Raw genomic sequence first — 27,832 nt, 5'->3', positions numbered from 1 at the left:
GTAAAACCAAACCCCCATCGTTTTTTACCCACCCCAAAGAACCCGGTTTCTAAGTCTGCTTAAGAGAACATCCTCCAAGTACCAGCCAAGAAACATGAAAGGCCACCTCTGCCTTGAAAGAAATATCTAACCAGCGAAAGCTGGTTTGACTTTCACGCAGTCACTGTCAGACCTTTATTCGGTGCATTGGCAGCCACTCTCCGCTAACAACCGTTCTCTCGGTGTGCGCTTGCATCTTTTGTTTTGCATAATTAGGCAGCTTGTTTGACAGTTTTCACAGCTTTTCCGCAGAAACTCTGCGCGCTTTGGATGAAGGGCCAGCTCAAACTGAGATTTGAGTGATGTGAAACGGCTTCCAATCGATGCATGGGTCCTAAATTCACTGGGATGTACATAGATCTTTCGGCTTTTGCGGCTGTTGATCTTGCTTGAGCACGTTTGTTCGGGTACATCACTGCCTGGGACTCCAGTTATGTCGGAAAGCTGCCAGCTAGGCCAGAAGGAGGAGTCAAGAGAAGACCTAGCTTGGAATCCTTGCATGGCTGCAAGAGGCATAATAACTTTGATCCAGGGGTGAAATCCAGCAGGTTCTGACAGGTTCCGGAGAACCAGTAGCGGAAACTTTGAGTACTTCGGAGAACCGGCAAATGCCATCTCTGGCTGTGGGGTGGGAATGGAGATTTTGCAATATCCTTCGCCCAGGAGTGGGGTGGGAATGGGGAGTTTGCAGTATCCTTCCCCTGCCATGCCCACCAAGCCATGCCCACACAACCGGTAGTAAAAAAATTCGGATTTCACCACTTCTTTGATCTCCCTTATCTGGTCATTCCCAGGGAAAGACCAGGAGTCTGGAAGAGGTTCTTGTCACATAGGCGTTAAGCAATAAAGTTCCCGACTTTAGCTATTCACAAGCAGCCATGATTGCTTGGTTCCTTGCCTCTGAAAGATATATCTGAAAGAACGCAGTGATTTGCATTCCCAGAAATTATGATTTGCATCCGGTAGCTCCCCGTTATTACAATAGCCCTTAGAATTGTTGCAGAGACTTTCTGTCTCCTCCGTCGCTGTTGAAAAGGTAGTAGCTCTTTTCATTTGGAATTTAATAAACCATCAGAAGCAGAGCTTGTTCCCTTTCAGGGATCCCTTTCACCCACACAAATCTAATTTAGTTCTTCAGTTAAGGCCAAAGTTGTAAGGAACGACGTCTTCGCCGATGCCAAAATTAAGTTCTTTTCTCCACTTCAGCCACATCTGAAATGCAGAGCCCAGCTTTTTACAGCTCCGGTTTTAAAAAGGCACCGAGCTGGAAATGCTTTTGTTTATGAAGATGGTCACGCTGAGATTTTTTGATAGCTCTTAAGTACGCATCGGCTTCATAAAATATGAAAAGCAACGAGTGCAGGTTTAAATTAAGGGTGTCAAGTACAATTACGACGTATTTCAGCTGAGTAGCGAGGGTCAGCAATAATTGATATTGAGGGGAGACTTCCTGAGAGCACTCAGGGCTAAATTCTTAGGTGGGTTGCACCTTTCTTCGATAAAGGAGATTAATCAAGGTGCGTCATCTGCAGAGATAACTTAAGACTTTGAGACAAGATTCGGACCGCTGTTCCTCTCCTCCGGCTGTTGTGATTTAAAGAAAAGAAAGCAATCAATCCAACTTCTGGTTTTCTCCTCACTTCCTAGTGCTCTGCAAATCTAGATCCACCGTTTGAGATGGGTTGATTGCTTATAGGGAAGGGTGTAGGCTGTTCTTGTCTAGAGCAGAGGGGTCAAACTCAAGGCCCAACTCAAGATGCGGTCGGATCTGGCCCACAGGGGTGTCCTGGAAAATATAAGGGGCCAGCCCGCTTTGCTTCGGTCCAGTCTACCCAATGCAAAGAGGAAACATGCCAGCAGTTCAGGGTGTCAGGTTTCGATGCTATCTCAAAATAAATGAATTTCTAAACTGCCGATCTTTAAGGAAATTTTCTCTTTATTCGAGCACAGCCATCTGATCCTGACTCTTTTGCGGTCAGTACTGACCTTTGCCCCCCAATCCCTCCCTTTCCGATCCCCAATTCTCTGCTTCTCATTGGCTATCTTCCAAGTCACTTTCCTGATTCCTTCTTCGTCAGATCACAGGAATGTCTCCCCCCTCTCCCATCTCCAAGGAGACAGAACCTTCAAAGAGATTTAGCAGGCAAAAGTTCAGGCTTCTCCTCCCTTTATTATATGTCAGTGCTGGGACGCTGACACAGGGACTGGTGTCAAGCTGGCCATGCCCACTCATCTGGCCATGACCACCCAGTCAGCCACACCCAGTGGGTGGCTTCAAGCTGGCCACACCTGCCCAGTTGGCCACGCCCCCCCAACCCCCACCCCAAGGTCAACCACAGCCCTGATGCAGCCCTCCATGAAATTGAGTTTGACACCCCTGGTCTAGAGCAGTGATGGCGAACGTATGGCATGTGTGCCGGAAGTGGCACACAGAGCCATCTCTCCGGTCATGCCAGCCATCGCCTGTTGCTCTTCCAGGTTCTGTTGCACCAGGTGGTCTTTGCACATATGGAAACCGGAAGACCAGGTGACCGGCATACATGCGCATGCTGGAAACCAGAAGCTCAGCTGCTCTTCCGGTTTCCAGCACTTCCCCATGTGCACACGCGCGCTTCCGTTTCGGCACTTGGTGCTGAACATTGGTCTAGAGGACCCTTGAATTCAATAACCACATCACCAGAAACAGCTGTCGTGTGTGTTACTTGCTTGTTTCCATAATGGCTTTCTGACTTTCTAATCCCTTTGGGAAATAACCGTCATATCTGCTCGTTCGCTGTAGCTAGCCCAGACAAGTGACTCAAAATCCATGCACAACCTTTTGTCTGGAAAGAGCATTGTGCTACCCTAATGTAGGTCATGTGAATCAAACTGAACGCAAAAAATCTTCTTAGGATCCTGGCTTCTGCCTTAGAGTGAAGGTATTTGGTTGTCTTGATTTGCAAAAAGCTCTCCTGATGCTATTCTGGTGTAAACAATGCGTGTTCCCTTTCCTTTTCTTCATCTTTCCAATGGGGAAGGTGTATGTGTGCTTAATCCCATGCATTTTTAGAAATCCTGTCTTAAGGGTATTATTTTTTTTTCCCCAGAACTGTATTCTATGTCATCTTTATTATATGGTATCTAGGGGCATTTTCATTTGCTCTGCAGGAACTTTCTTTTAATCCCAATTATGTTATTATGGCTCTACCAACCCTGATCTGTACTAACAACTGCCTTTAAAATAGTCTCTCTCCACCACCATAAGTGAGATTCGAAACTCTCCGCAAATAGGATGTTTTCTGCTCACTTGAGTATTAACAATTCTGATTTAAATCCTCACTGTGCCCTGTTCCATCACTCCGATCGTCTGCTCCTATGTTTTACAGCTTTTTGATTTAAAAACAAAATCTCCCCATATAAACAATATATGGAGCAAGTTGCCTCCATTATCACACACACACACACAAAAAACCCCCAGCAAATTGAAATGTGAAAATTGGCTTTTACCCCTATGTTAAACAGCGGTGCCATTAGCTGCTTAAGCGTCGACCGGAGATTCTTCCAAATAAATCATAATTAGAAGCCCAAGGCAGCAGCGTTCCAATGTTACTTGACTCGGTCATTAATTCTGTCCACTTGTAACCATCTTGGCATCCTTTGGCTAGCCAGATTTTTTTTTTTTGTCAAATCTCTACTTGTTGATCCAAATTGCGAGGAATAACAGGAGTTTTATTTTCACAGAGAGCTGCCCCATCCGCCACAGAACCTGTTTGCCACTCTGAATTCTTCCTTCAGCCGCAGCGTCATCCTCTCCTGGGTGAGACCCTTTGATGGAAACAGCCCGGTTCTGCATTACATCGTCGAAGTCTCTGAGAACAGTAAGTGATGGACAAGACCTCTCTTCACCTCCGAATAGGCTTTCTGTGTCAAGGTTCCAACGGATGCCCTAATTATATCATGAGCCTCAAGCCAAACTTAAAAAGAAATCCAGTTATTTATTAAGAGCTTCATGTTGGCACATTCCAAGTGAAGCCAACTCTGACCCCACGTAATTTACGGCCAGACTTGATCCTGTTTCCCCCAGGATGGAGATTTTGAAGTATCCTTCCCCTGGAGTGGGATGGGAATGGAGATTTTTGCAGTATGCTTCCCCTGGAATGGGATGGGAATGGAGATTTTGCAGTATGCTTCCCCTGCCATGCCCACCAAGCCACACCACACCCACCAAGCCACACCATGCTCACAGAACCAGTAGTAAAAAAAAATTGGATTTCACTACTGCCTCCAAGATCCCTTCTAGCCCTATGAATCTATGTGTCAGACTTCGATGCTCTCTCAAAATAAATGAATTTCCAAACTGCCAATCTTTAAGGAAATTTTCTCTTTATTCGAGCAACCGGATCATGGCTCGTGCGGTCAGGACTGACCTTTTGCCCCCCCAATCCCTCCCTTTCCGATCCCCCATTCTCTGCTTCTTATTGGCTATCTTCCAAGTCACTCTCCTGACTTCTTTTCTCGTCACTTCACAGGAATGTTCCCCCCTCTTCATTTCCACAGAGACCGAGCTTCAAAGGGATTTAGCAGGCAAAAGTTCAGGGCTTATCTCCCTTTTCTATGTCAGCGCTGAGACGCTGACACTATGGCTCTCAAGAGTGTTTTGGTGCACTCTTGTAGATGTGTCAAGGCTGCATCTGGATTAATGACAGCCGGCAACTTGGCAACATCCTCTTTAGCTTTAGATCTGCTGCTGTCTACCACCATTGCTTCTTGCGTCCCGTTCTTTCTAGCTATCCTTCACCCCAACCTACACCTGGAGCTCTGTAAATTTTGCTCCTGGAAGCAAGTAGACAGAAGGATGAAATCTAAGATTTGGAGTGGGATAGAATGAAGAAGATAGAATGAAGATGCTGACTTTGTAAACCGCTTAGAGAGGGCGGTAAAGGACCGTGAAGTGGCATATAAGTCTAAGTGCTATCGCTATTAAAGATGCAGCTTTGCTTGATATCCTCAGCTCCCTCTACCATTTTGGTAGGGAAGGGGAACATGTGGCTTTCAAAACATTGTCAGACTGTGACACACACATGCCCCTTATCACTAGCTCAGCTGCTGGGGTCTCTTAGAAGATGTAATCAGCCATATTCAGATGTCACACAAGTTCCATGCATACTTGCGATCAATGCCTCTTTCCCTTTTGTGGCTTCCTTCAAAAATGAGTAAGAAAGGAAAATGGAGGAGCGAGAAGCGCTCATGGAAAAGTTGTGTGGGCGTCTACCCAAGAAATCAAAGACCTCAATATCCATCCATCCCTTGGTGGTCCTGATGGACCTGCCTAGGATTTCAAAGGGTATCTACATTTAGCTTACTCTTAGATCCTGAACAAAGCTCTGGTGTCTTTGCGGTGTTTCTGAATTCCCTTCTTAACAACCAACGTCTGATGCCTCAGTTGTTTAATTGTGTTTCTGATCAGCCTCTGTGCCACCACAGCATTCTGTGCAAAGGCAGGTAAGATTTTTCCCGTTCTGAGTGGGTCAGATGCAATCCAGAATATCAACCTTTGCCAGAATCTAATCGATTGACTAAGGCAGGATTGTCAACTGGAAAATGTAATAATTCACCTCTAAAATTCAGTAAGAAGCTCAGCAGAGATTTGATAATATCCTACAAAAATTGCTTCCGTAATCCTGGAGAGGATGAAGAGGTATTTTTTTTTTCTTCCTGAACTCTCACATGCTGTCAGACAAATCCTATGATTTTATTTGATAACATCATAATCTGCCGGCATATCTCAGTGCCCATCAAATACATGCACCTCGCTTGTGCTTTTTTATCTGAAAGCACACATACGGAAAAAGAGAGAAAAATAGGGAACAGATGGTGGGGCTTCAATACAATGGTATAATTGGAGGAAAAGGGAAGGGGGTGAGATTGGTTGGATCCCCTTGCTAAAATTTTTGAAGCCCACCCCGATGGTAACCTATAGCTGCTAAATTTATATTTTGGTGTGTGTGTGGGGGGGGGGGAGATTGTAGGAATTCCCTCCAAGTACGATTTCTGAAAATCAAAGCAGTCGTTGCTTCTACGCAGCTTAAATATTAAATATTAGTAAATATTTTGTTAGCTTCCTTTAAACAAGGCAGAGAGAAAGAGTGAACCTGTTCTATATATTCTCAAGAATACTCTGAAAGTCAACATACCCTCAGCTAGGGTTAGAGGAATTACAATAGGAAACCTCGCCACTTAATATAATTTTGGTGGTATGCATGGGAATGTATTTTATCGCCATCCGAATTATTGCCTTCCATCTCTATTTCAGCGGCGAGTTGGGATTTATACCAGCGTTATCTGTAGATACGTTCTGGTCAAAGTAATTTGCAGAAGAGATCATTTCAGTCACAATCGCTGTAATGAATAAAAATTACAGATGATTTAATTTAAGTGATTGTTTTAAATTGGCCTGTGTCAGCTTGGTGCCCTCCAGAACGGGTAGCTCCGGAGCTTCCGTTTAGCATTTGTGATGGATAAACTGCTCGTTTTACTTAGGGGTTAGGATTTGGGACCACAATCAGGCCATTATCTCAAGGCATGGTGGAAATATCTGTTCAGGGCATAGAATGCAACAGTCAGGACAGTGCAAGGAAGCAAAAGATTCTTCTCTCCGTCTTCCCTTTTCCTCGGAAAGCAGAACATTTCAGTGGTATTAAAATAGAAATTTCTGAGAGTTGCATTCATCACACAGAATGCTGAAACCCTTCAGCGCCGTTACCACTAAAATAGAATATCAGAGTTGAAGGGACCTTGGAGGTCTTCTAGTCCAACCCTCTGCCCAGGCAGGAAGCCCTACACCACTTCAGACAAATGGCTATCCAACCTCTTCTTAAAAACTTCCAGAGTTGGAGCATTCACAACTTCTGGAGTCAAGTTGTTCCACTGATGAATTGTTCTCACTGTCAGGAAATTTCTCCTTAGTTCTAAGTTGCTTCTCTCCTTGGTTAGTTTCCACCCATTGCTTCTTGACCTGCCCTCAGGTGCTTTGGAGAATAGCTTGACTCCCTCTTCTTTGTGGCAGCCCCTCAAATATTGGAAGATGCTATCATGTCACCTTCTTTTCATCAATTAGACGTACTCAATTCCAGCAACCGTTCTTTATATGTTTTAGCCTCCAGTCCCCTAATCATCTAATCATTGCATGTATACAACTCATAAGTAGGGTCAATAGAGTCACTGATGAATAGCATGGAAGAGAGGGTAACCAGGCCATTCCACTTTCCACCTGGTGCACAACTCAACCTCTGGAGTAAGCTCCAGCTGTCTTTTACGGCATGATGGTCGAGATACCTTCGTCTCTGCAGAGTTGAGTTTGTGATCAAATACTCTCTATCCATCGTGGGATACTTAGGAGTGAAACATTTCAGGTTGTGTCTGCCACAAGGGAAAAGAACCTGGTAGGAGAACACCTTATGATGTTGATGTGACGGTTGATGCCAAGTGAGAGACGCTATGACGGTCCACTGAGTACTTTGACCCAATGCTGATATTGTCACATCTACCAAACTTCTCTAGAACTTCAGGATTGGCCAAGGGATGGTTGCTTAGGGAGGACAAAGGCACTGAAATCGGCCATGGACATTTATGTAATCTTTTCTCAGGGTCAGAAGAAATAACCCAGTCCCTGGAATTGCCGCATTCTTTTTTTATATTGTTGAATAAGTGGTTTTTGTATCCAGCCTTTTCTTCCTGATTCTGCGCTTCAGGGAGAAGCAGCCTTTGAAAAGGGTTATTTTGATGATTAGGATAAACTTGGTGTTTAAATTTTTTTAAAGGTCCTACGTAAACTGGCTAGGTCCTTGGGCTGTGTGAGAAAGACCATCTTTTCCTTCAAACTACTATTTTCCTTGCAAAGCCGAGTGCCCGGGAGATGAATAGGGTTCGTTTATATTAGTTTTTAGCTTAATCTCTTTTCTTGCCAGATCTTTTATCTTCCACCAAGGAAGTGAGGGCAGGAGAAGGGGAGGGGGGGGGAGAAAAAAAGACTAAAGCATTCTACAGACGCGGCATATAAACAGAGCACAATTCTAAGCCGGTGGAGAGATTAATAGGCCCAGTTGTTGCTCAGTTGATCGAACGGCTCAGGTTAAGCACTCTTGAGTGGTGTTTACACTTGCAGTAAACAAATGGAACAGAATAGCTTCAGGAAACAGACCGGTGACAATTAACTCATTTATGGTCATTCAATATTCTAGTTAGTGTCTGCTCTTCCATTTTCTTGATTAAACTTCTTTAAGTTGCTTACTAATTTAACCCCGGCTTTCTTTTCTCCTTCTTATTCATTTTTGTCACATTCTTCGGACACCAACACAGTGACAAAATCCTCTTTTGATTCATCTGTAAAAGGTAGAGCTGTAAGAACAATCTATGTGCTTCGTGGAAGATGGAGAAATGGACAGAACGGGGCCCGGTGGGGAATTGCTGACCATCCTTACGTAGACAGATTGCGACTCCCTTACCAGGCAGACGGGGAATACTTGAGGGTTGTGGTCCCAACACGCCTGAATGGTCAAAAGTATCTCCCCACCGTCAACAGCAAACACAGTGAGGACGTAACATTTGTCTAGCAACTGTGGGACCACATCCAACTCCTGCAAGGAGTTGGTGTCTCAACACTTCTTACCTAGGCATTTCCACTGCATTTGTTGAAAAGTACCCACACTTAGGGATTGAAACTTTCTCAAAACGTGGCAACCATGATCCAGCTTAAAGCCGACGTAGCTCTTGTGGTGAAACCAAGCAACCTTCTGCAGAGAGGACAAAGAGGAGAGAAGGGGCTGTACCAAATGATCCAGGCAGACAATAAGGACAATTAACCGGTGGAACAGAGCAGTGGTTGGTTGCCCCCGGTTCGGACCGGTTCGCAAGAACTGGTAGTAAAATTGGCAGGAGTCTCCGCCCACTGCCCCGGATGTTGTCATAGGCGATTTGCGCATGTGCAGAAGCTTGGCGTGATCCAATTGTGAACTGGTAGTAAAGGTAAGTAGAACCCACTCCTGGAACAGAAGTTGTGGGTGCTCCATCACCGGAGGTTTTCAAGAAGAGACTGGACAGCCATTTATCTGGAATGATCTAGGGTAGCGTTGGCGAACCTTTTTGGCACCGATCAAGATGATCTTCCAGTTTCCGGCACACGCATGTGCACCGGCCACCTGGTCTTCTGGTTTCTGGCGTGCATGCACGCACGAAGGCCAGGAAACCGGAAGATCATTTTTCAGCGCGCACATGTGCACCGGCCACCTGGTCTTCCAGTTTTCAGTACCTGAAGACCAGGTGGCTGGTGCGCCGGATCCCAGAAGAGCAACGGGTAACAGCTTGCATGCCCGGAGAGATGACTCTGCTTGCCACTTCTGGCACACGTGTCATAGGTTTGCCATCACGGGTATAGGGTCTCCTGCTTGAGCAAGGGGTTGGACTAGAAGATCTCCAAGGTCCCTTCCAACTCTGCCATTCAGCCAGCTCTTGTGTTGTGACCGAGGCCCACGTAGTGATTACCAAACATAATTCAGTCCTGAACAAACTTATTTTATTAGTCCAAAACAAATTCTTCATAAAGCAGTCCTACGGCCTTATCACCAACCTTTGATCACTTTGGCAACCTGCCAAAGGCTTTTCTTGGTAAAAAAAACCCCACAAAGTTCAAGAGACGCTGACAAGAAGCACTGGAATCAACATTGCTTTTCTACAAAGAACCCAACGGCTCGTTGCTGCTCTTTTAAGCCTTATGGGAGGGGCCAATCATCTCTTGGCCTTACTCCTGAGTCGTCCTTTTTGCTTTAGCTGCTTTTGCCTTCTGGCAGCTCTCTGTATGCATGCACTAGGAACAGGCTCCTCCTGTTCCTCTGCCTCTCTGCTGTCCGCCTCTGGAGGCTCCGGGGTCCGCGCATCGCTCCTAGATGGCCCTGGCCCCATCTCTGCCTCCGATGCAGAGCCTTAATCCGGGCCTTCCCCAGACTCCAGGACTGGCCCATGTTCCTCCCCAGCCTCCTCACTGTCCGACTCTGCTGCCAGCTCCGCAGTCTGCTGGCGGACCACAACACCTTGTCATCTCAGAAAGGTTCCCCATTTTCCAAATTTGTGTGTGTGTGTGTGACTCTGGAGTATCTTATGATACCGATGAGAGAAATGAATCCCATTCTCCCAGTGCGGAGACAGATGGCTTTCTGATAATAATAATAGCAAGCCACAGCCGCAGCCTCAGATGGAACTGAGGCGATTCTGCTTCCCTTCATGCAGATTTCATGCTTTTCATTTCTTCATAGCCTTGTAGGGAAGAATCGGAGCCTGTGAGCCACAGCCATTGACAGCCGAATAGATTACGGCCCTCCCAGCAAAGCTGCCTTACCTTTGAGGTTTCTCCTTTGAAAATGTCAGACCAACAACACCACACACACACACACACACAGTGTACAGGTTTCCCAGCAGAGAAAACCCTTCTCGGCTGGTGGCACTGAGCCGACTTGGCGGAGAAAGTCATCGTTCCGTACCTGCGTGAAATGCGGGCAAGGAAGTTATTCCAAGCTAGCGGCATGCAAATTCCATCAGGGTCCTTCCGTCTGCTCGGCTGCTGGGTGTGGTATTACAAATGAACTGCCAAACAGATGGGTTGAGAAATACACAACCCATCTGTCTCCATCATGCTCATTTCCTCCTTTATTAAAATGTTAATGAATACAGTTTTTATTTATTGCGGGGTGACACATGCGGTGTCACTCTCTGGTGGAGAAATGTTCCATCAGCCTTAACTATGTGGACACAGAGAGGGAGAGAAGCTGCTTTTCTTCCGCAGATAAAAACCTCTGTCCTCTCTTCAGGCTCGTGCCAAGTCGAGCTGAATTGAGAAGCTGCGGGATCTAAAAACTCTAGTTTTAAAAAAAAAAAAGTTGGAGAAAAGTTGTAATCGTTTGCGATCAATTCATGTGCTTTCGGGAGCTGAATCCCATTTTGTGAAACACGCAAAAAATGCAAAGTAATGTGGGGGTTGTTGTTGTTGTTAGTTGCGAAGTCGTGTCCGACCCATCGCGACCCCATGGACAACGTTCCTCCAGGCCTTCCTGTCCTCTACCATCCTCTGGAGTCCATTTAAGCTCACGCCGACTGCTTCAATGACTCCATCCAGCTACCTCGTTCTCTGCCGTCCCCTTCTTCTTTTGCCCTCCATCGTTCCCAGCATTAGGCTCTTCTCCAGGGAGTCCTTCCTTCTCATTAGGTGGCCAAAGCATTTGAGCTTCCTCTTCAGGATCTGGCCTTCTAAAGAGCAGTCAGGGTTGATCTCCTCTAGGATCGACCGGTTAGATCGTCTTGCAGTCCAAGGGACTCGCAGGAGTCTCCTCCAGCACCAGAGTTCAAAGTCCTCCATTCTTTGACCTTCAGCCTTCCTTATGGTCCAACTTTCAGGTGGGGGTAGACCTCTGGAAAAAGTCTAGTCGCCCATGTACATTCACTGCACTCACATCCAGGTTGCACACAGAGTCTTATTAATCCACCTTTCAATCTTGTACCCATCATCAAAGAAACCCCACCCCATGAAAGAATAAAGTAAGTGGTGGAAAAGGGCTGTGGAAGAGGAATAAAAAAAGTTACTTCGATAAACTTGGAGTGGGATTGGCTTCTCTGGATATATTTTCTGGAAGATAAAGTAAATATTCTAGAGATGAAATGATAGAAGAAATGGTTTTAAGCAAATATTCTAGGAATGAGATTACAGAGACGTTTTTAAGCAAAGATTAAATAAAACTGATCAAGGAGAAAAGCAACCTGGAATTACGGAGAAACTTCCTAACAGTGAGGACAATTAACCAGTGGATTAGCTTCCCTCCAGAAGTTGTGGTTGCTCCATCACTGGAAGTTTTTAAGAAGAGACTGGACAGCCACTAGTCTGAAATGGTGGTTTTTCTGCTTGAGCAGGGAGTTGGACTAGAAGACCTCAAGGACTCTGCCAGCTCTATCCTGATTGATTGATTGATTGATTGATTGATTGATTGATTGATTGATTGATTCTAGGAATGAGATGATGGAGAAGGTTCATGCTATGAGTTAGGACAGCCGGACAATTTTGAGGGGAATTACCATATAAGGACAGGTTTTCATTTCACTCTTGTAAAATTCAATTGCGCTTTCTAGCAGGAATCTGGAAGGTAGATAAAAACTGGAGTGTATTGATTGTGTAAATGTCTCAAACGGTTTGGTGGGAGAGCAGGCATGGCTTTGCTTTAGACCCAAAGGAGTGGGGGGAAAGGGACAAATTATCCAGTTCAGAACCATCTTCCTGTTAGTAACTTACTGCATCTCCATCCACCTCTATGTGAAGCAATTATAAAGACTACCTTATTTTAGCAAAAAACAATTTTTGTTGGATGTCTCTAGAAGACCTTCGAAGACACTAATGGGGAAAAAAAAAACACAATGTCAACCTTTAGGAAAACTATCCTTATGTGCATAACAATTCAGGTATGTGAAGAAAACTCTTAAGACTTAAGTAGCATCAAAGCACTGTGCTTATAACTTACATTTTTTTTAAATAAAAAAAATCCCACTCCTATTATTAAGAGGTAATATGAGAAAACATCATTAAGAAGATTACGGTCCTTCAACTTAGAAAAGAACAGTTAAGGGAGGATTAGATGGGACATACAGCATGGAATAATTGCAAAGTGGATTAAAAGGTACATTTTAATTGAATTTTAATCTGTTACTTTACATGAAGATGTTGTATTACCGGTGAGGACATTTTTTATAAACACTTCTTTAAGCAAAGTAGGGAAAACATTTTTTTTTCAAACGGTAAAACGTATGTCTTTGTTGTTAAGTCAAGCCTGTTGCATTCAGCGTTGAAGTGCCTTCTATTACATTATTTTAAGCAGCTAAGCAGCTGATCAATGGGTTGAAAGTGGTGGGGGGGCTATTAATTGACTAACAGTCCACTGCAAAGAGTGTTTACTTGTACGCAAGATGCATTGATTTGAATTGAGCCTGTATCTTCTCAGTCGATATATTCAGCATTGGGGTGTAACTGCTCCGTCTTTATGGTAATAAAGCTAGGTCTAGTAAGGTTAAATCACTTTGTCAAGAACCCTGGCCTAATGGAGGTATGGATTGAGTTGGGGGATGGGGAAACTTTGATCTCTTGATAGCTCTAATAGGGGAACTCTAGATTGTCATTGAATACTCAGGCTTTTCTCTGAGATGTTTGGTACTGTAGGAGATGACCAGGCTGAGCTGGAGGGAGAGGTCAAATGCGTCATAAGTCATGAGTCCCTGCCATCAGCCCATCTTGATTGCCTCTCTTATCTCCCGCTCATTTCCTTTAACAGCCAGTTGGCCAGATTCTTGTAGAGAATTTTTATTGCTTCCTGAAATAAATAGTTATACTCATTTGAACTGCCTGAACCTCCTGATTTCCCTGGCACTTGACAGGTATCCTGTAATGTCTCATGGCTTAGGTCTACAAAAGGTTAGGTCCATCTTGCGGAAAATAACAGTGACAAGCATGGCAAGGGATGGAACTGGGGAACTGCGTTCTTCCATATTGATTTTCTGGGAGTCTGGGAACTGACACGTGGACAGAGGAAGACTGCTTGATTAATCACATACTGGGCCAGATTCATGATGGTTGATCTCTCTTTCTCTTCACTAGATTCTCCCTGGAAAGTTCATCTCTCCAATATTGATCCCTCGTTGACCAGCATCACTGTGAGCGGGTTAACCCCAGCCCGTACCTACCAGTTTAGAGTCTGCGCGGTGAACCAAGTGGGCAAAGGACAGTACAGCCTAGAAACCAGCAGGTACGCTGAAATGACACCTCTTGATGAATGTCAGGTTGGTTGAATTTCATTGGGAATCAATGCTTTTGTTGTGACTCCGACCCCCGAGCCCGTCTTATCGGAGGGAGAAGGCTCCGAAAGTGAAGGAGAGGAGTTGGCCAGGCCTCCCTCTCCAGGACCCTCCTCTCTGGCAATGCCTCAAGTGTCTCCCAAAGGAGAAGAGATTGGCCAGGAGCCAAGTATCTCCGAACAGTTGCAGTCAGACAGTGACGGAGATAAGTCTTGGCTGGATCCACGCCAGCGTCAGAGAGACAAGCGCACGCAGCAGAAAAGGAGGCGTGCCAGAGATTAAGCTGAGTCACTGGACCACACCCCACAGGTGATAAAAGGGGGTGTGGTGGCCATTCAGGCTCTGTGACGGACAAAACTAAACAACTAGCGAGTCGCATTGTATCTCTGAAACTACATTATCTGCCTGCCTTGGATTTAATATGGACTGGACTTGACAATTCTGTGGCTTTGTGTATTTGTTTTGATTCTCTGTGAGTAAAGTTCTTGGCAAGCAGCTACTGGGTTGCTGCCAATCCTGTTATCGAAGGAATTTATCGTCTGCAAGTTTTATTTAACTCCTGGCTGACTGTTTGTGTGCGTGTGTGAGACGGGGACAGAATAGGTTTGTCCAATGAAGAGCAGCCCATTGTAGAAACATTAGCCAAAACTGCGTAGATTCAATTGACATATCTTGGGTTTTCCTAGTCATTTGTTTCTTCAAACGCCAAAAACTATGGCTGGAAACTATTATGATCTGAATGGTGCGCTCACCTTTGCTACTTCAGCATAGATCCAAGAGAAAGAGGTGATGGGCACTCAAAAGAGAGAAGGTGTAAACACAGATTATGAAATAAGAGAAAGGTAGCTACCTCCTTTGGCTATCTCTGGAGATTCCTCTCCAATGTTTCTCTTAACCTTCTGAAGATCTTTTTTGAGAGATTAGAGGAACATAAACATTCTGCTTCAATGCTCCAAATTGTCCCCGAACCTGGGTGGATTTTCAGGGAAGTTGGCTCTCCGAGCCTTCACGCGCCAACACCAGCTCAGAGCAAACAGAGAAATTACTTCAAATCTCTCTTAAATGACTTTAAATTCTATTTTACCATCTGCTTAACTGCTCAAGCACATTAGTGCTTCCTACTGTAATCCCGCTGGAGAAGCCATTAAAAAACCCAGCTCGGCCACCTCTGATTAAAACTTGCTGGTGCTATTACTCAAGGCAGAAAGGATCTTGGGATTTTGAAGTGGAAGAAGTGGTGTGAACATCTCACCTTGGGTGAGGTTGAGGGGGCAGAACTGAAGGATTACATTTGATCAGGATTACAAATTTGGAGCCAGCGTGTGACCTCATTCAAGTTTTGCCATCTTGATCAGGGCAAGCTGTTCACTTGAGATAGATGAAGAAATTCTTTCTTGTATAATTGCCTGATTTTTCTATTACATTGAGTTGTTTCGGCTATTTTGACATGTCTACAGCAAGTCAGTTCTGGTGCTTTCTAATTTAGCTCCTGTGAAGCAAATAGGATTTTTTAAACATTTTTTAACTAAAGACACAAGTAAAGATCTGTGGTTGTCGTTTTGCTTGGCTTTTCTTCTGCTCAGATTGATGTTGCCGGAAGAACCTCCGAGCGCTGCGCCTAAAAATATCGTGGCTAGCGGACGGACCAATCAGTCCATCATGGTCCAGTGGCAACCACCTCCGGAAAGTGAGCATAACGGTGTTCTCCATGGCTACATCATAAGGTAAAAAGGCCCTTGACTGACCTGGATAGGCTGAAGCTGACATTAACTCCACTTGCCTATCGCAACAAATCTGTTTTTTTACAACATCTTGTGGGATACTTGCAGGGCGTTGAGACAAACCCAAATAAACTCCATGATGATTTCTCATGGGATGGGAATCTCATCTGACTATTTTAATAATAGAGCAATGTTTCCCCTCTCAAACGGAGAGAACCTTGGTCTCCTCTGGCAAACAATAGTTGTGTCCTACCCAATAAAGATTTTTTTTTTTTTTTGGTCTTTAAAAAGAATCAACAACCAGAAGCGCCATGGTCAAAACTCAGGTGTCTTGAGAGAAGTCGCAATATCCTTGTCTCCCAGGAGATTGATGAGTCAGTTTTGCTTCCTTTAATTGTATAGAATCAAAATTTGACTCATTAATGGTCTAACTCCTGAAGGACACACATTGTCGGGTAGCTGTGTCTATTTCTCAAACCAATCTTGGCTGATAGAGGACAAGCCACCAACTTTCTTTCCAGTTTTGGGTGTTTTCATCTCACCTCCAGCACAGGATAATGCCGGTGTCTTGTTCATTTCTGCCAGAGGTGATTCTCCCCTTCTTACTTCCTCTGTGGTGGTCTTCATCAAAGCATGCAGGTAGCAATTGGACAGGCTCTCAGGACCAAATTAAAACCTCTTGAACCCCAAAGTGTTTTGTCTGCTTGCCAAGCTTGGGCATTGTAAAGACATGACTATGGCCTTTTCTCTTGTCCAACCATGCACACAGCATTAAATTCATGAAACTCCACACAGAACCTCATCCCCCCTCCCCAATCTTTTTTATCTTTAAACAGCATGGAGGCTGCCACTCTGGATTTGGTGGGCTGGATGAAACCCTGTGCTAAGTTGGCGTTGATGTATTTTCTTAGTTTGGCCATTTTTTGGGGAGGTCATCATGCAAGGGTGGGGGAGGAAGTTGCAGTCCTGCTCGTTAAAGACATCTGACAGGCCTTGGTAGTCTTTTGGCACCTGTGGGCTGCCAGGAAGTCTGTCTGCAGTGGTTGCCACACTTTCCAGCCAGCTGGGGCGCTTGGCGCTCGTTGCCTTTTGGCATCTGGCTGGCTGGCTGGGCGGCAGTGGTAACCGATGCCTATTCTTAGCTTTTGGTAACCATCTTCCCATGTGATGGCCGGGCCCCATTTATCCAGCCAAGCAAGACCCAAAATGATTGACTCAGTCATTTTGGGGGCTATGACGAATCGGATGAGCTCTCGGTGGCGCCCCATCTCCAGTCTAAAAAGCTCTGTGACTAAGGTGGCATCCGATTCATTGTAGCCCCCAAAATGACTGAGTCAATCATATTGGGAGGGCTGACACAACCTCTGTAGCACCTTGAGGGGATTCCGAAACCCTGGTTATATTTGTCAAACCTCATGGCTGAGAGGAATAGAAAGACCCCAAGCAAACCAACATTTCAAAGCTGCTCCCCTTTCTTAGAAGCATTCATCACAAGATAACAACTTAATTAACAATTAATCAGTGGAACAGCTTACCTCCGGAAGTTGTGGATGCTCCATCACTGGAATCCCAAAGGTTCTTTTTCAAGAGGCAACTGGACTTTCTGGTTTTTCTCTGAAGACATTTTACTTCTCATTCAAGAAGCTTCTCCAGCTCTCTTGGATGAGAAGCAAAATGTCTTCAGAGAAAAACCAGAAAGTCCAGTTGCCTCTTGAAAAAGCACCTTTGGGACAACCATGACCTGGAGGACTGAGAATTTCCACAGACATCTCTCGCTGGAGGTTTTCATGAATAGATTGGACATCCATTCATTCAGAATTGTATAGGGTCTCCTGCTTGAGCAGGGGGTTGGACTACAAAACCTCTAAGGTCCCTTCCAATCCTATTATTCCATATTCTGTGTTCAACTGTGCTGAAGGAACTCTTCATCTTTTGCCTGCTTTGGGTAAAGCAAAGACAACAGCAAATTTACTTATTTGGATGCAGTGTAAAGCAACAAAAGGACTAATCCTGTTAGTAGTCTGAACTTACAAACTTTTAATCATTTATAGCGTCTTCAGAATTTTCCATCAACTTTTTCACTTCCAAGAAAGCCTTATTATTTCCGTGATTGTTAGCATTCTGCTTTCGGCATGCATCCTGGGGATAGGCTTCATCACATCCACTTCTTCATTTTAGGGGGCCAAGACTAAGGAATAAACAAAGGCGAGTGATTTAAAGCTGCAGCCTGATCAAATATAATATTTAAGAGTGGCAGAGAGGAGGAAGGAAGCAAATGGAAGTTGGACACTAAATCAACATTTTTATTAGACAGGCTTCTTCCTACAGCCGTAAAACAGGATAAAACACAAGTTTTGTTCTAGTCCTAGTTTGTTCTAGACACGCATTCATAATGAGATCGGAACATAAGCATTTTGGCAATCAGATAAGAATCATTGTAATTCTGGCTTTGCGAGTTTTTAAATGTGTTGATAATAACCTTGCTAATAATTTGTTGATAACACTATTGTGAATACTTCTGGCTGGGCTGGCAGTAATGACGATGTTTGCAGAGTGAATCCCATTCCCAACAGAAATATGGCTTATTTTTTTCCCCCTCCTACCACCAAATAGTGCACTGTCCAACAGAATAAAGTTTCAAAAATAGCAGAAGACTTGTCCAATTAGAGCCAGGGTGTCAAACTCAAGGCCCATGGAGCCACCCTAGAAACAGCAAAGGAACCAGCCCATGGTGCCTCTGCCAGCAAAAACAGAGCTCGGGAGAGCCTGTTTTCGACCATAACAGCCCCGCACAGCCCCCCAATCTCCGTTTTCACTGGCAGAGGGCTGCAGGAGGCCGTCGTGACTGAAAACAGAGCTTGGCAGGGGCGCACGCAGAATTCCCAAGCTCCGTTTTTGCTGGCAAAGGACTGCAGGAGGCCATCACAGCTGAAAACAGACATTGAGTTGGCCACGCCCACCCCAAGGTCAAACCCAACCCTGATGCGGCCCTCAATGAAATCGAGTGTGACACCCCTGAATGAGAGAATCCCATTAAATTAAGAATGAATAAAAAGTTGGTTTCAGCAATTTCTAAATACCAGCTGAAGAACTGAAGGTACCCCTATCAACAACTTTGGTTGAGTCCACATCAATCCTGGCTTGTTCATGTAGTTAGGGCTTAAGAAAAGGAAGACAAGAACCTTCCTGATGGTGGAGAGCATGTGCACTTTTAAGACCGGGTCTACATTCAAGACCTTTGCATGGGTGATTTTGTCTGGACCGCCACAAGTTTACATTGTGTGGAACTCAACTCCCAGAATTCCCCAGGCAGCATGGGGAATTCTGGGAGTTGAGGTCTATACATCCTAAATTCTTGGTTTGAGAAACACTGGTCTAGGGAATGGGGTCAATGTCTGAATGGACTGGGCCTGTAGTTGTTGGTTTTTAGGTTGGTAGCCCAACTAATGTTTTTCCTTTAATCGAAACCCTTCAACTGGTTGCAACCAAGAATTGTTTCTCTGTATAGATATCGCTTAGCAGGACTTCCTGGGGAGTATCAATACAAGAACATAACCAGCGCGGAGATAAACTACTGCTTGATCAAAGACCTCATCATCTGGACCCAGTATGAAATCCAGGTGGCGTCTTATAACGGAGCTGGTCTGGGAGCCTTTAGCAGGGCAGTCACGGAATACACATTGCAAGGAGGTGAGTGGTTGTCTTTCGGATCTCATTTGTGGAGAGCTTTGAAATGGCCTCAATGAGGAATTCTAGGAGTATACTACAGTGGGGTCTGTTTGCGTGTGTAGTAAGGTGTGTGTATGGAAGGGTATTTCCCAGGGCTGGGCTTCAAAAATTTTAGCAAGGGGTTCTCTGCCTGGTTGCTGGGTGGGTGTGGCCATGGTGGGCGTGGCCTAGTCAGCCTCCTGCACCATGGGAGGTATTTTTGCCCTCCCCAGGCTCCGGAGGCTTTTCTCAAGCATCCAAGAGGGCAAAAATGGCCTCCCCAGGCCCTGGAGGCCCTCTGGAGGCCGGAAATGAGCCCGTTTCCAGCCTTCCTGAACTTCCAGTAGGCCCATTTTTCACCCTCCCTGAGCCTCCACCTGTGCCCTGCACTCACCTGCATCCAAAATGAGCCACATGGGGACTCCTGGGAGGGGTGGGGCAGGGTGGGTGAGGCCAGCCAGGATTGGGATTTGGGGGGTTCTCTGAACTGCACAGAATCTTAGCTAGAGGTTCTCCCGAACCCCTGCGAACCCCCAGCAGCCCCACCCCTGCAAGGGTATTTCCTGGATGTAAGAAATGATTGTGGGTTTCCTTTGTGCATGAGGAAATAAGGGAGAGCATCTCCCAATCTAGGGGAAGTTACACGTAGATTGGGCCAATTATGACTAATTATAAGAAAGAGATTGAGAGAAGTTTTCTTCATTAACGTTGAAGCGAGGTCTAAAATTATGTACGAGAGATTTAAATAATTTAAATACGAGAGATTTGCCAAGGTTGAAGATGTGTCATAGGAGGGGAAGGATAAGCAGTTGTCCAAAACGAAGCACCAGAGTCTTCTGGACTGAGCCATGGAAGCCCAAGCTGAGAAACAAAACGAAATATCTGAAGTAGAAATGATAAAGGCAGAGACCACAAAGCGTCGCCAAGGTGCTTTTTTTTCTTTTCCCAAAAGCCAACTGGACCGTCTTGGTTTTTTTAATTTGAAATGTGAAAAGAATTGAAGAACCTTCTTGGATGAGAAGTGAAACATTTTTCAAAGGAAAAAAGAAAAATCAAGGAAGTCCAGTTGCCCTTTTTTGGAAAAAGCACCTTTGGGACAACCATGACTGAGATGATGGTGAATTTTCATAGAGAGACCACAAAGAGGTCCTTCAAGCCGCATGCAACTCCTTCTCTCGCCCAAGAGCAAGTCCTTGTTGATCTTGCCCCCATCAATGACATCATCCTTCCTATCACTGGATAGGCTGCTCTGGATGGGAGCCTGAGATAGGACCTCTGAACCTTCAGATGTTGCCTGCCACTCAAACCTTCATTAAGTCTTCACCATCCAGATGCTCTCTTGATTGTCTGCATATTCATAAGCAGCCTGGCACACTTAACCTTTGCTTCTCCCATTTTCCCCATTCGCCTTCCAGTTAATGGCTCTCACCACCTTACCTTTTGGACTTTCTAATGCCACATTTTAGCATGGAATGCAAGCGGTTGAGTCTGGACATAGTCCCAGATTAGTGAGCCTCGTGTACGGAAGCATAGTGTACGGAAGCTAACCTTTTTTTCCTCGGGCGCCAAAATTGTATGTGTGCGCACGATAGCACGCTAGTGCATGCCAACACCCATAATGCAATGCCCCCTGCACATGCGTGTATGACCCTCCTGCACTGCCCTACCCCCCTGCGCATGTGACCCCCCCGGCGCTCCCCTGCACCCCCACGCATGTGCGCGCAACCCCCCCGCACCTTGTTTTGGGCCTAGCAGGCCTCCCTGAAGCCTCCAGAGACCAGAAATGGCGCGTTTCCAAACTTCCGGTAGGCCAGTTTTTCACCCTCCCAGAGCCTCCGCGCGAGCCCTGTACTTGGGAGGGGAGGGGCAGGGTGGGCGTGGCCAGCCAGGGGTGGCATTTCAGGGTTCGCCGAACCCCGGCGATCCTTGGCTAGAGGATTGCCCAAACCCCCAGGAGCCCACCCTTGCCCAGAATGAATAATCCAAGGCATCCATATTCCATCAATGTCTTTTTATTAGGAACATACCAAATTGGCAAGGTCTTGGTGTAATTCCAGCTCTAACCTAACCTTGGAATTACACCCAGTTAAAAGCAAAAGTTTGAAACTCTCCCTCCCCCCCCCCCAGAGTCACATTCTCCAATCAGCTAACAGCCCATCAGTCCAGTGACTCCAAACTCTACCTTCAGCCATCTGCAGGCACATTCTCGGTTCCCACGGGAAGGAATTCCACCTAGCCACAATATCCCCTCTTATCTCTACCACCCCACTTCCTACTGCTAGAATGTGGTGAGCCTGAAGCCTCGTTAAATCCCTTTGAAGAATACCTAGAGAAAGTTTAGAAAAAGAATAGGAAATGACACTACCATAAAACATGGCTACACCTATGTCAGCTTCAGGGTTGACAGTTGTCCCATGTGCTCATCCATGGGGCTCCTCTTTGATGAGATACTTCCTTACTTTCACCAAGACTGAGTAGTTTTCCACCCATTCCTCCAGGTCCTTCTTCTCATCAATCCCTGAAAAATGGGAAGTTTGGATCTTCCCCTTTAGCTTTCACAACACTTCAGCAACAGGACAAGGGGACTGAAAGTTATAAGAGGTTACCTGAAGGATACACGGCTTTAATGCTATTTTGAGAATAATAAAGAAGAGCTTTGTTAATTTAATGGGAGTTAATACCCCATACCTTTTTCTGAAAGACTTTCTGGGAATGACAGGACCTCATTAGAGATGGAATCATCAGAGGAGTCCAGAGAATCTTGTAAAAATGAATCATACATGTTGTAACTCCAGGAATCAAATCAGTTGGTGGAATTAAAATGATTAATGGTTTCTGTTACAGTCCTCTTGTATAACCATAGCTCATCCCCCTTTTCGTAACACAGGGACTAAGTGAGGATGGTAATGCCAGGGAGAAATCTCAATCACTTGTGGCATACAGATGGTCTTAACTTTTATTTATTTATTTGTCAAATGTATATTTGACAAATGTGAAAGCCTCCAGAACCTGGGGAGGGCAAAACACAGGCCTCCAGTACCAGTAGTACCGGAAGTCCGAAAATGGGCCCGTCTCCAGGAGACTCTGGAGTCCAGGAGAATCTGTTTTCGCCCTTCTGGAGGCCCCAGAAAAGCCTCCAGAGCCTGGGGAGGGTAAAAACACCCACCCCCCGCCATGTTGCAGGAGATTGAGTAGGCCACACCCCCATGGCCACGCCCACCCAGCAACTGGGCAGCAAACCAGTTGCTGAAATTTTTCAATCCCACCCCCTGCATAAGATGCTGTCTTGGTGTCTCTTTCCCTTCCCTGGTGTTCTTCTCCTGCCATTATTATCGAACCAAGGAAAACACAACCCTTCATTTACATTGTGAGAATTTCTTTTTTCCCTGGGATAATTAAGAGAAAATGATTCACCCATTGTTATTAGCGATTCTGTCTTGGGGGAAAAAAGCTTGTCGGTGGAATAACAGCGGGCCAAAAACCATTCCATCTCTTGCTCCATTTGTGGAGGGATCCCCAGAAAATGAAAAATCACCCAATTAAGTTTCTCTTTTTTTTTTTAAGTCAGCCTCGCCTTCCTCCCTCCCAATATCAGGGACATCAATCACTAGTCTCTTTTTCCACACCAGTGTTACAACCCTTTGAATTGTGTGTAACCGTCAAGGGCTTAGTTTTCCTTTTTTTTTTTTCTTTTTCTTTTTTGGACTTCCTTCTCCTCCGTTTCTGTCCTGCCCATCTGCCTGTCGTTTCGCACGGTCGTCTTTCTTCCCGGCTGTGCAGTGCCCACCGCACCCCCTCAGAACGTCCAAGCAGAAGCGGTCAACTCCACCACCATCCAATTCTTCTGGAACCCTCCTCCGCAACAGTTCATCAACGGGATCAACCAAGGATACAAGGTTTGGATGAATCCATGTTAGAAGCAGGTTCCCTTGGAGCAGTGGTGGAATGTAAAATTTGTTACTACCGGTTCTGTGGGCGTGGCTTGGTGGGGGGGTAATGTGACTGGGTGGGTGTGGCCAACTTTTTTTTAAAAACTTGTAAAAGCATTTTTTCTACAACCAAAGAGGTTGTAGAAAAAACGCTTTTAAAAGGCTCTGACGATCCCAGCTGAGCCGCACAATCATCAGAGGCTTTTTTTTTTTAACTTTTAAAAGCATATTTTTGGCAGAAAATATTTTGTAGAAAATATTTGTAGAAAAAATGCTTTTAAAAGTAAAAAAAAAAGCCTCTGATGATTGCGCGGCTTAGCTGGGCATGTGGGGGGAGGGCAATGATTTTTGCTACCGGTTCTCCGAACCATTTACCACCATCGCTACCGGATCGGGTGAACCGGTCTGAACCGGGAGCATTTCACCCCTGCCTTGGAGCTCAGGAAGCAAAGAGCCAATCCACAAACAGGGGTCTTGGGCCATGTTCAATGCCGAATTTCTTCGTTTGTTTAATTTATTTGCCACCCATCTCATTTCGAAGCAACTCCGGGCAGCTTACAGCCTTCAAAGCACAAAACTATGAGATAAAGATTTCCCAAATGATTAAAAACAAAACAAAAACGAGTTACCATCAGGATAAAATGGTGGTTAAAATCTGGTCTAATGCTCAATTTACAGCCATGTGTTTAGCAAACTTTCAGATTTACCGTGGCAGTGAAAAAAAATGCCTTAGAACCGATCCTCCCTCTTACAGTGGGAGTCGTGGTGGAGCAGTGGTTAAAGTGCAGCATTGCAGGCTGAGTCTGCCCAACTGCCAAGAGTTCGATCCTAGCCGGCCTTCCATCCTTCTGAGGTCGGGAAAAAGACGGACTCAGATCGTTGTCAAGTGTTTGTTAAGTAAATCACTGCAGTCGTTAAGTTAGTAACACGGTTGTAAAGTGAATCTGCCTCCCCCATCGACTTTTATTGGTCAGAAGGTCGCAAAATGCAATCACGTGACATTGCAACCGTCATAAATACATGCCAGTTGCCAAACTTTTTAATTCTGATGGGGTGACCACGGAGGTGGTCATAAGTGTAGTAAACGGTCATATTTTCCCATGCCTTTGTAACTTTGAACGGTCACTAAAGGAAGCAAGTCAAGGATTAGCTGCCTTCCCTGGCTTGGGATATTCCTATTCCTATTCCTATTCCTATTCCTATTCCTATTCCTATTCCTATTCCTATTCCTATTCTATTCTCTAACCCACAGGATAATAGTACAGTATTATCAGTTTAAACCAATGTGCATTTAGCAAGTAAGAGGCTCGGTGGCTTAAAGATGCTGAATCTGTTCCGGAAGTTCGAGTTCTGTCCCTGCATGGCGGGGTGAGCTCCCATCACTTGCCTCAGCTTCTGCCCCCCTAGCAGTTCAAAAGCATGTGACAACGCTAGTAGATAAATAGGTACCACTTTGGTGGGAAATGTGGCAGTGTGGATAACTGGGCTGGGTAGATAACAAGAAACTCGGTCCTTAACCTGAAAGAGAAACGCAGCTCAACAGAAGACCCCTCCCCTCCCCATTTCGGTTATTAGCGCCAACTTCTTTAGGAAAAAAAAACAAAAAACCCAAATGTCTAAATTTTCCTATATTGTTAGGCTGTTTCCAGAAGTTGTTTTTATATTCAATTGTTGTTTAAATGGCACTTCTCTTCGAAAACGTACAAAGTAAAACGTACACAGGTTGATTTTTCACTTGTCAAGAGCTACTGAAATCTCTGCTTTTAACTGTCAAGGTTCTTTCTTTCTTTCCTTTTTTTTTTAATCTTCTCTTTCCTTGCTTTTTCATCTTTTTCTTTTTTTTTTCTTTTTTTAATGTCTGAAGCAGCTGGGCAGATCGTATTTATTTCATAGCTTGGATTTTAAAAAAAAAAAAAAAAAACCCACACTATAATAGGGACAGTTGTAGGGAGGACATTTCTATCATATTTTTATGTAGCACATAATTTGCGTAATGATTTATAAATTGCCACATTTCGTGCGTTTCCTCGCCTGGCTGGTGTCACTCATTGTGTGTTTTTTTCCTGGCAAATGCACTCAGCTTCTTTTTATGGAAGCAGGGAATATTCCACTCAAAAGAAAATGTAAAAGCCCATTGGTGACCCATTGGTACATTTTCAGTCTGTTTTATAGGTATAATTTTGCTAAACGGAGCACGTTTCTCTCTCTCTCTCTCTCTGCCATTATGAATTGGAGAATGGGGTTGTTTTGTTTCACTTCTGGAAGTTTTTATTTATTTATTTGTATCCCGCCTTGTTATTTTTGTAAAACAACTCAAGGCAGAGATCACATCCAATCCTCCTTCCTCCTCTGATTTTCCCCAAAACAACAATAACCCAGTGAGGTGGGCTGAAAGAGAAGGATTGGTATAAAGTCACCCAGCTATCTTTCATGTCTAAGGCGGGACTAGAACTCACCATCTCCTGGTGATTGGTGTGAAGTCACCCAGCTGTCTTTCATGGCTAAGACAGGACTAGAACTCACCATCTCCTGGTGATTGGCGTGAAATCACCCAGTTGTCTTTCATGGCTAAGGCGGGACTAGAACTCACCGTCTCCTAGTGATTGGCCCAAAGTCACCCAGCTGGCTTTCATGCCTAAAGCAAAACTAGAACTCACTGTCTCCCAGTTTCTAGCCTGGGGGTTCAAGTCCACAGGCCTTAAAAAGTTGCCAAGGTCGGACACACCTGCCTTAATGGATTAGGCTACCTTATGCATGCTGAGTTGCAAATACTTAGCTTGCAACCTTGAAGGCACCGCCATTGTGGTCATAAAACTCGCGTTGTGGTTTGCGAGAGATAGCGTTTCTCCAGCCAGATCCTCCGCTGCAGGCCCTCTCGGTGGCTTAGCAGTGATGCAAAAACAGATCAATCACTGTTAAATCAAAGTGGGATGTGGGCAGCCCAGGTCCCATTTGTCTTCTGTTCCCTGTAAGTCTGCCAATGGTAGTTCATTGTATCTCGGAGCTAGTTTATTAAGTAGCATGACAGAAGAAGGGATTTTAATCCAGAGGCGAACAAGGGAGATTTTTAATCCAAGCAACGGAGAAATGGAGCGAGCTCTTCTTACGAGACAGAGTTAATATTAAAGGCAAGGGTTTCAACCTTGAGGTCCTACCTCAACCTTGACCTAGAGTTGAAACAGAGAACTTAGATTACAGAGTCCAATGCACTACAGATTCACATCATGGACCTGTTTCCTTCATATTATCACCGTATCTCCCAGGCATTTCCTTCCCCTGGATCAGGGGTCAGCAACCTGCAGCTCTGGAGCCGCATGTGGCTCTTTCACCCCTCTGCTGTGGCTCCCTGTCACTCAAAATAGGCATCCCAACCTCCAATGTGCGACACCCACCGGCACACGATTTATTGAGCTTTTCAACCACTGGTAGACCAACCATAGATAAATCCAAGAAAAGAAAAGTGTCAGAAGAAAACAGAATGTTTAATTCAACTATGTAGGCTAGTTTTGTGGCCGCTCAAGAAATAGTCAGGCACGGGAAGGGTTTTGTGGCTCCCGGTGTTTTCTTTTCGGTGGGAAATGGGTCCAAATGGCTCTTTGAGTGTTTAAGGTTGCAGACCCCTGCCCTGGACTATAGGGGTAACCATCCTCCTTCTTTTATTAATCCTGGGTTTTTTCCCCCCTAACCCCTGAATGGTTTTCTTTGCTGAGATGGGCTCTTACGTTTTTGACATCCCTGTGATTACACAATGAGGACAATTCATCTATGGAATGACTTGTCTCCAGAAGTGGTGGGTGCTCCATCACTGGAGGTTTTCAAAAATGTTTTCAAGATAGCCATTTGTCCAGCATTGGATGGACTAGAAGGCTTCCAAGATCCCTCTCGACTCTTCTGTTATTCTGATTAGTCATGCCACTATTGAGCAGAAAAGGAAGCTTGTCCATGGTTCTGTATGTCCTTCAAAATAGCTTTAAGGCCTTGCAGATTGGGATGGTGGGATCGCTTTCTGTGTTTAGATACATTACGAACCCCAAAACACCGTAAAATTGCCCAAGATGACTCGGCTACATTCATAAGAATCTCTGAGCTAATCCAAGCTCTGCTGTCTATGGCATTGACCAGTGGATGGTAATTGACAACCCTCAAAGGATGTCAACTCTCTTTGATTCCACCATTCTTCCATCATCCAGCTCTTGGCGTGGCCAGTTGATGCCCCAGATGTTAAGACCGCCGTCACCATTCCTCCAGATTTTCATGGCGTCCACAGAGGATATATAACCAACCTGAAGAAATTCACGGCTTACTACACCTCGATCCTTTGCTTCACCACCCCGGGCGATGGGCCACCCAGTCCACCACAGCTACTACAGACTCACGAAGATAGTAAGTAGAGCCATTGTCTTTACCAGTGTCACACAGGCGTACATCGGGTAGTCAAATATTCGTTGGTCGGTGCAGTTGATCCAGACCAAGATCTCTGCCGAAAACCATCTCTCCAGCATTTGTTTGAGGACTTCTGATTAGGGGTAGCCCCCTGTTTAACTACAGGTAGTCCTCGGCTTACAAACATTCGTTTAG

At 45.1% G+C, this 27,832-nt stretch overlaps 1 protein-coding gene across 4 annotated transcripts in view; it reads left to right on the top strand.

Annotated features, from left to right (window-relative positions):
* The window catches only part of SDK1 (sidekick cell adhesion molecule 1), a 430,408-nt gene that overhangs the window by 267,937 nt on the left and 134,639 nt on the right, over window positions 1-27,832 (top strand). For all 4 annotated transcript variants that reach the window (XM_060684054.2, XM_060684053.2, XM_087878657.1 and 1 more), the window contains exons 14-19: window positions 3,760-3,896; window positions 13,700-13,847; window positions 15,480-15,620; window positions 19,126-19,307; window positions 23,106-23,221; window positions 27,445-27,637. In XM_060684054.2, coding sequence (XP_060540037.2) covers window positions 3,760-3,896; window positions 13,700-13,847; window positions 15,480-15,620; window positions 19,126-19,307; window positions 23,106-23,221; window positions 27,445-27,637 — 917 coding nt within the window. The remainder of the gene's footprint in view (window positions 1-3,759; window positions 3,897-13,699; window positions 13,848-15,479; window positions 15,621-19,125; window positions 19,308-23,105; window positions 23,222-27,444; window positions 27,638-27,832) is intronic.

This window comes from Pantherophis guttatus, chromosome 14 (assembly GCF_059756535.1).
Source record: "Pantherophis guttatus breed Tessera chromosome 14, ASM5975653v1, whole genome shotgun sequence".
Classification (NCBI taxonomy): domain Eukaryota; kingdom Metazoa; phylum Chordata; class Lepidosauria; order Squamata; family Colubridae; genus Pantherophis; species Pantherophis guttatus.
Note: the sequence above shows the minus strand (reverse complement) of the source record. Positions and strands in the feature narration are given on the sequence as shown.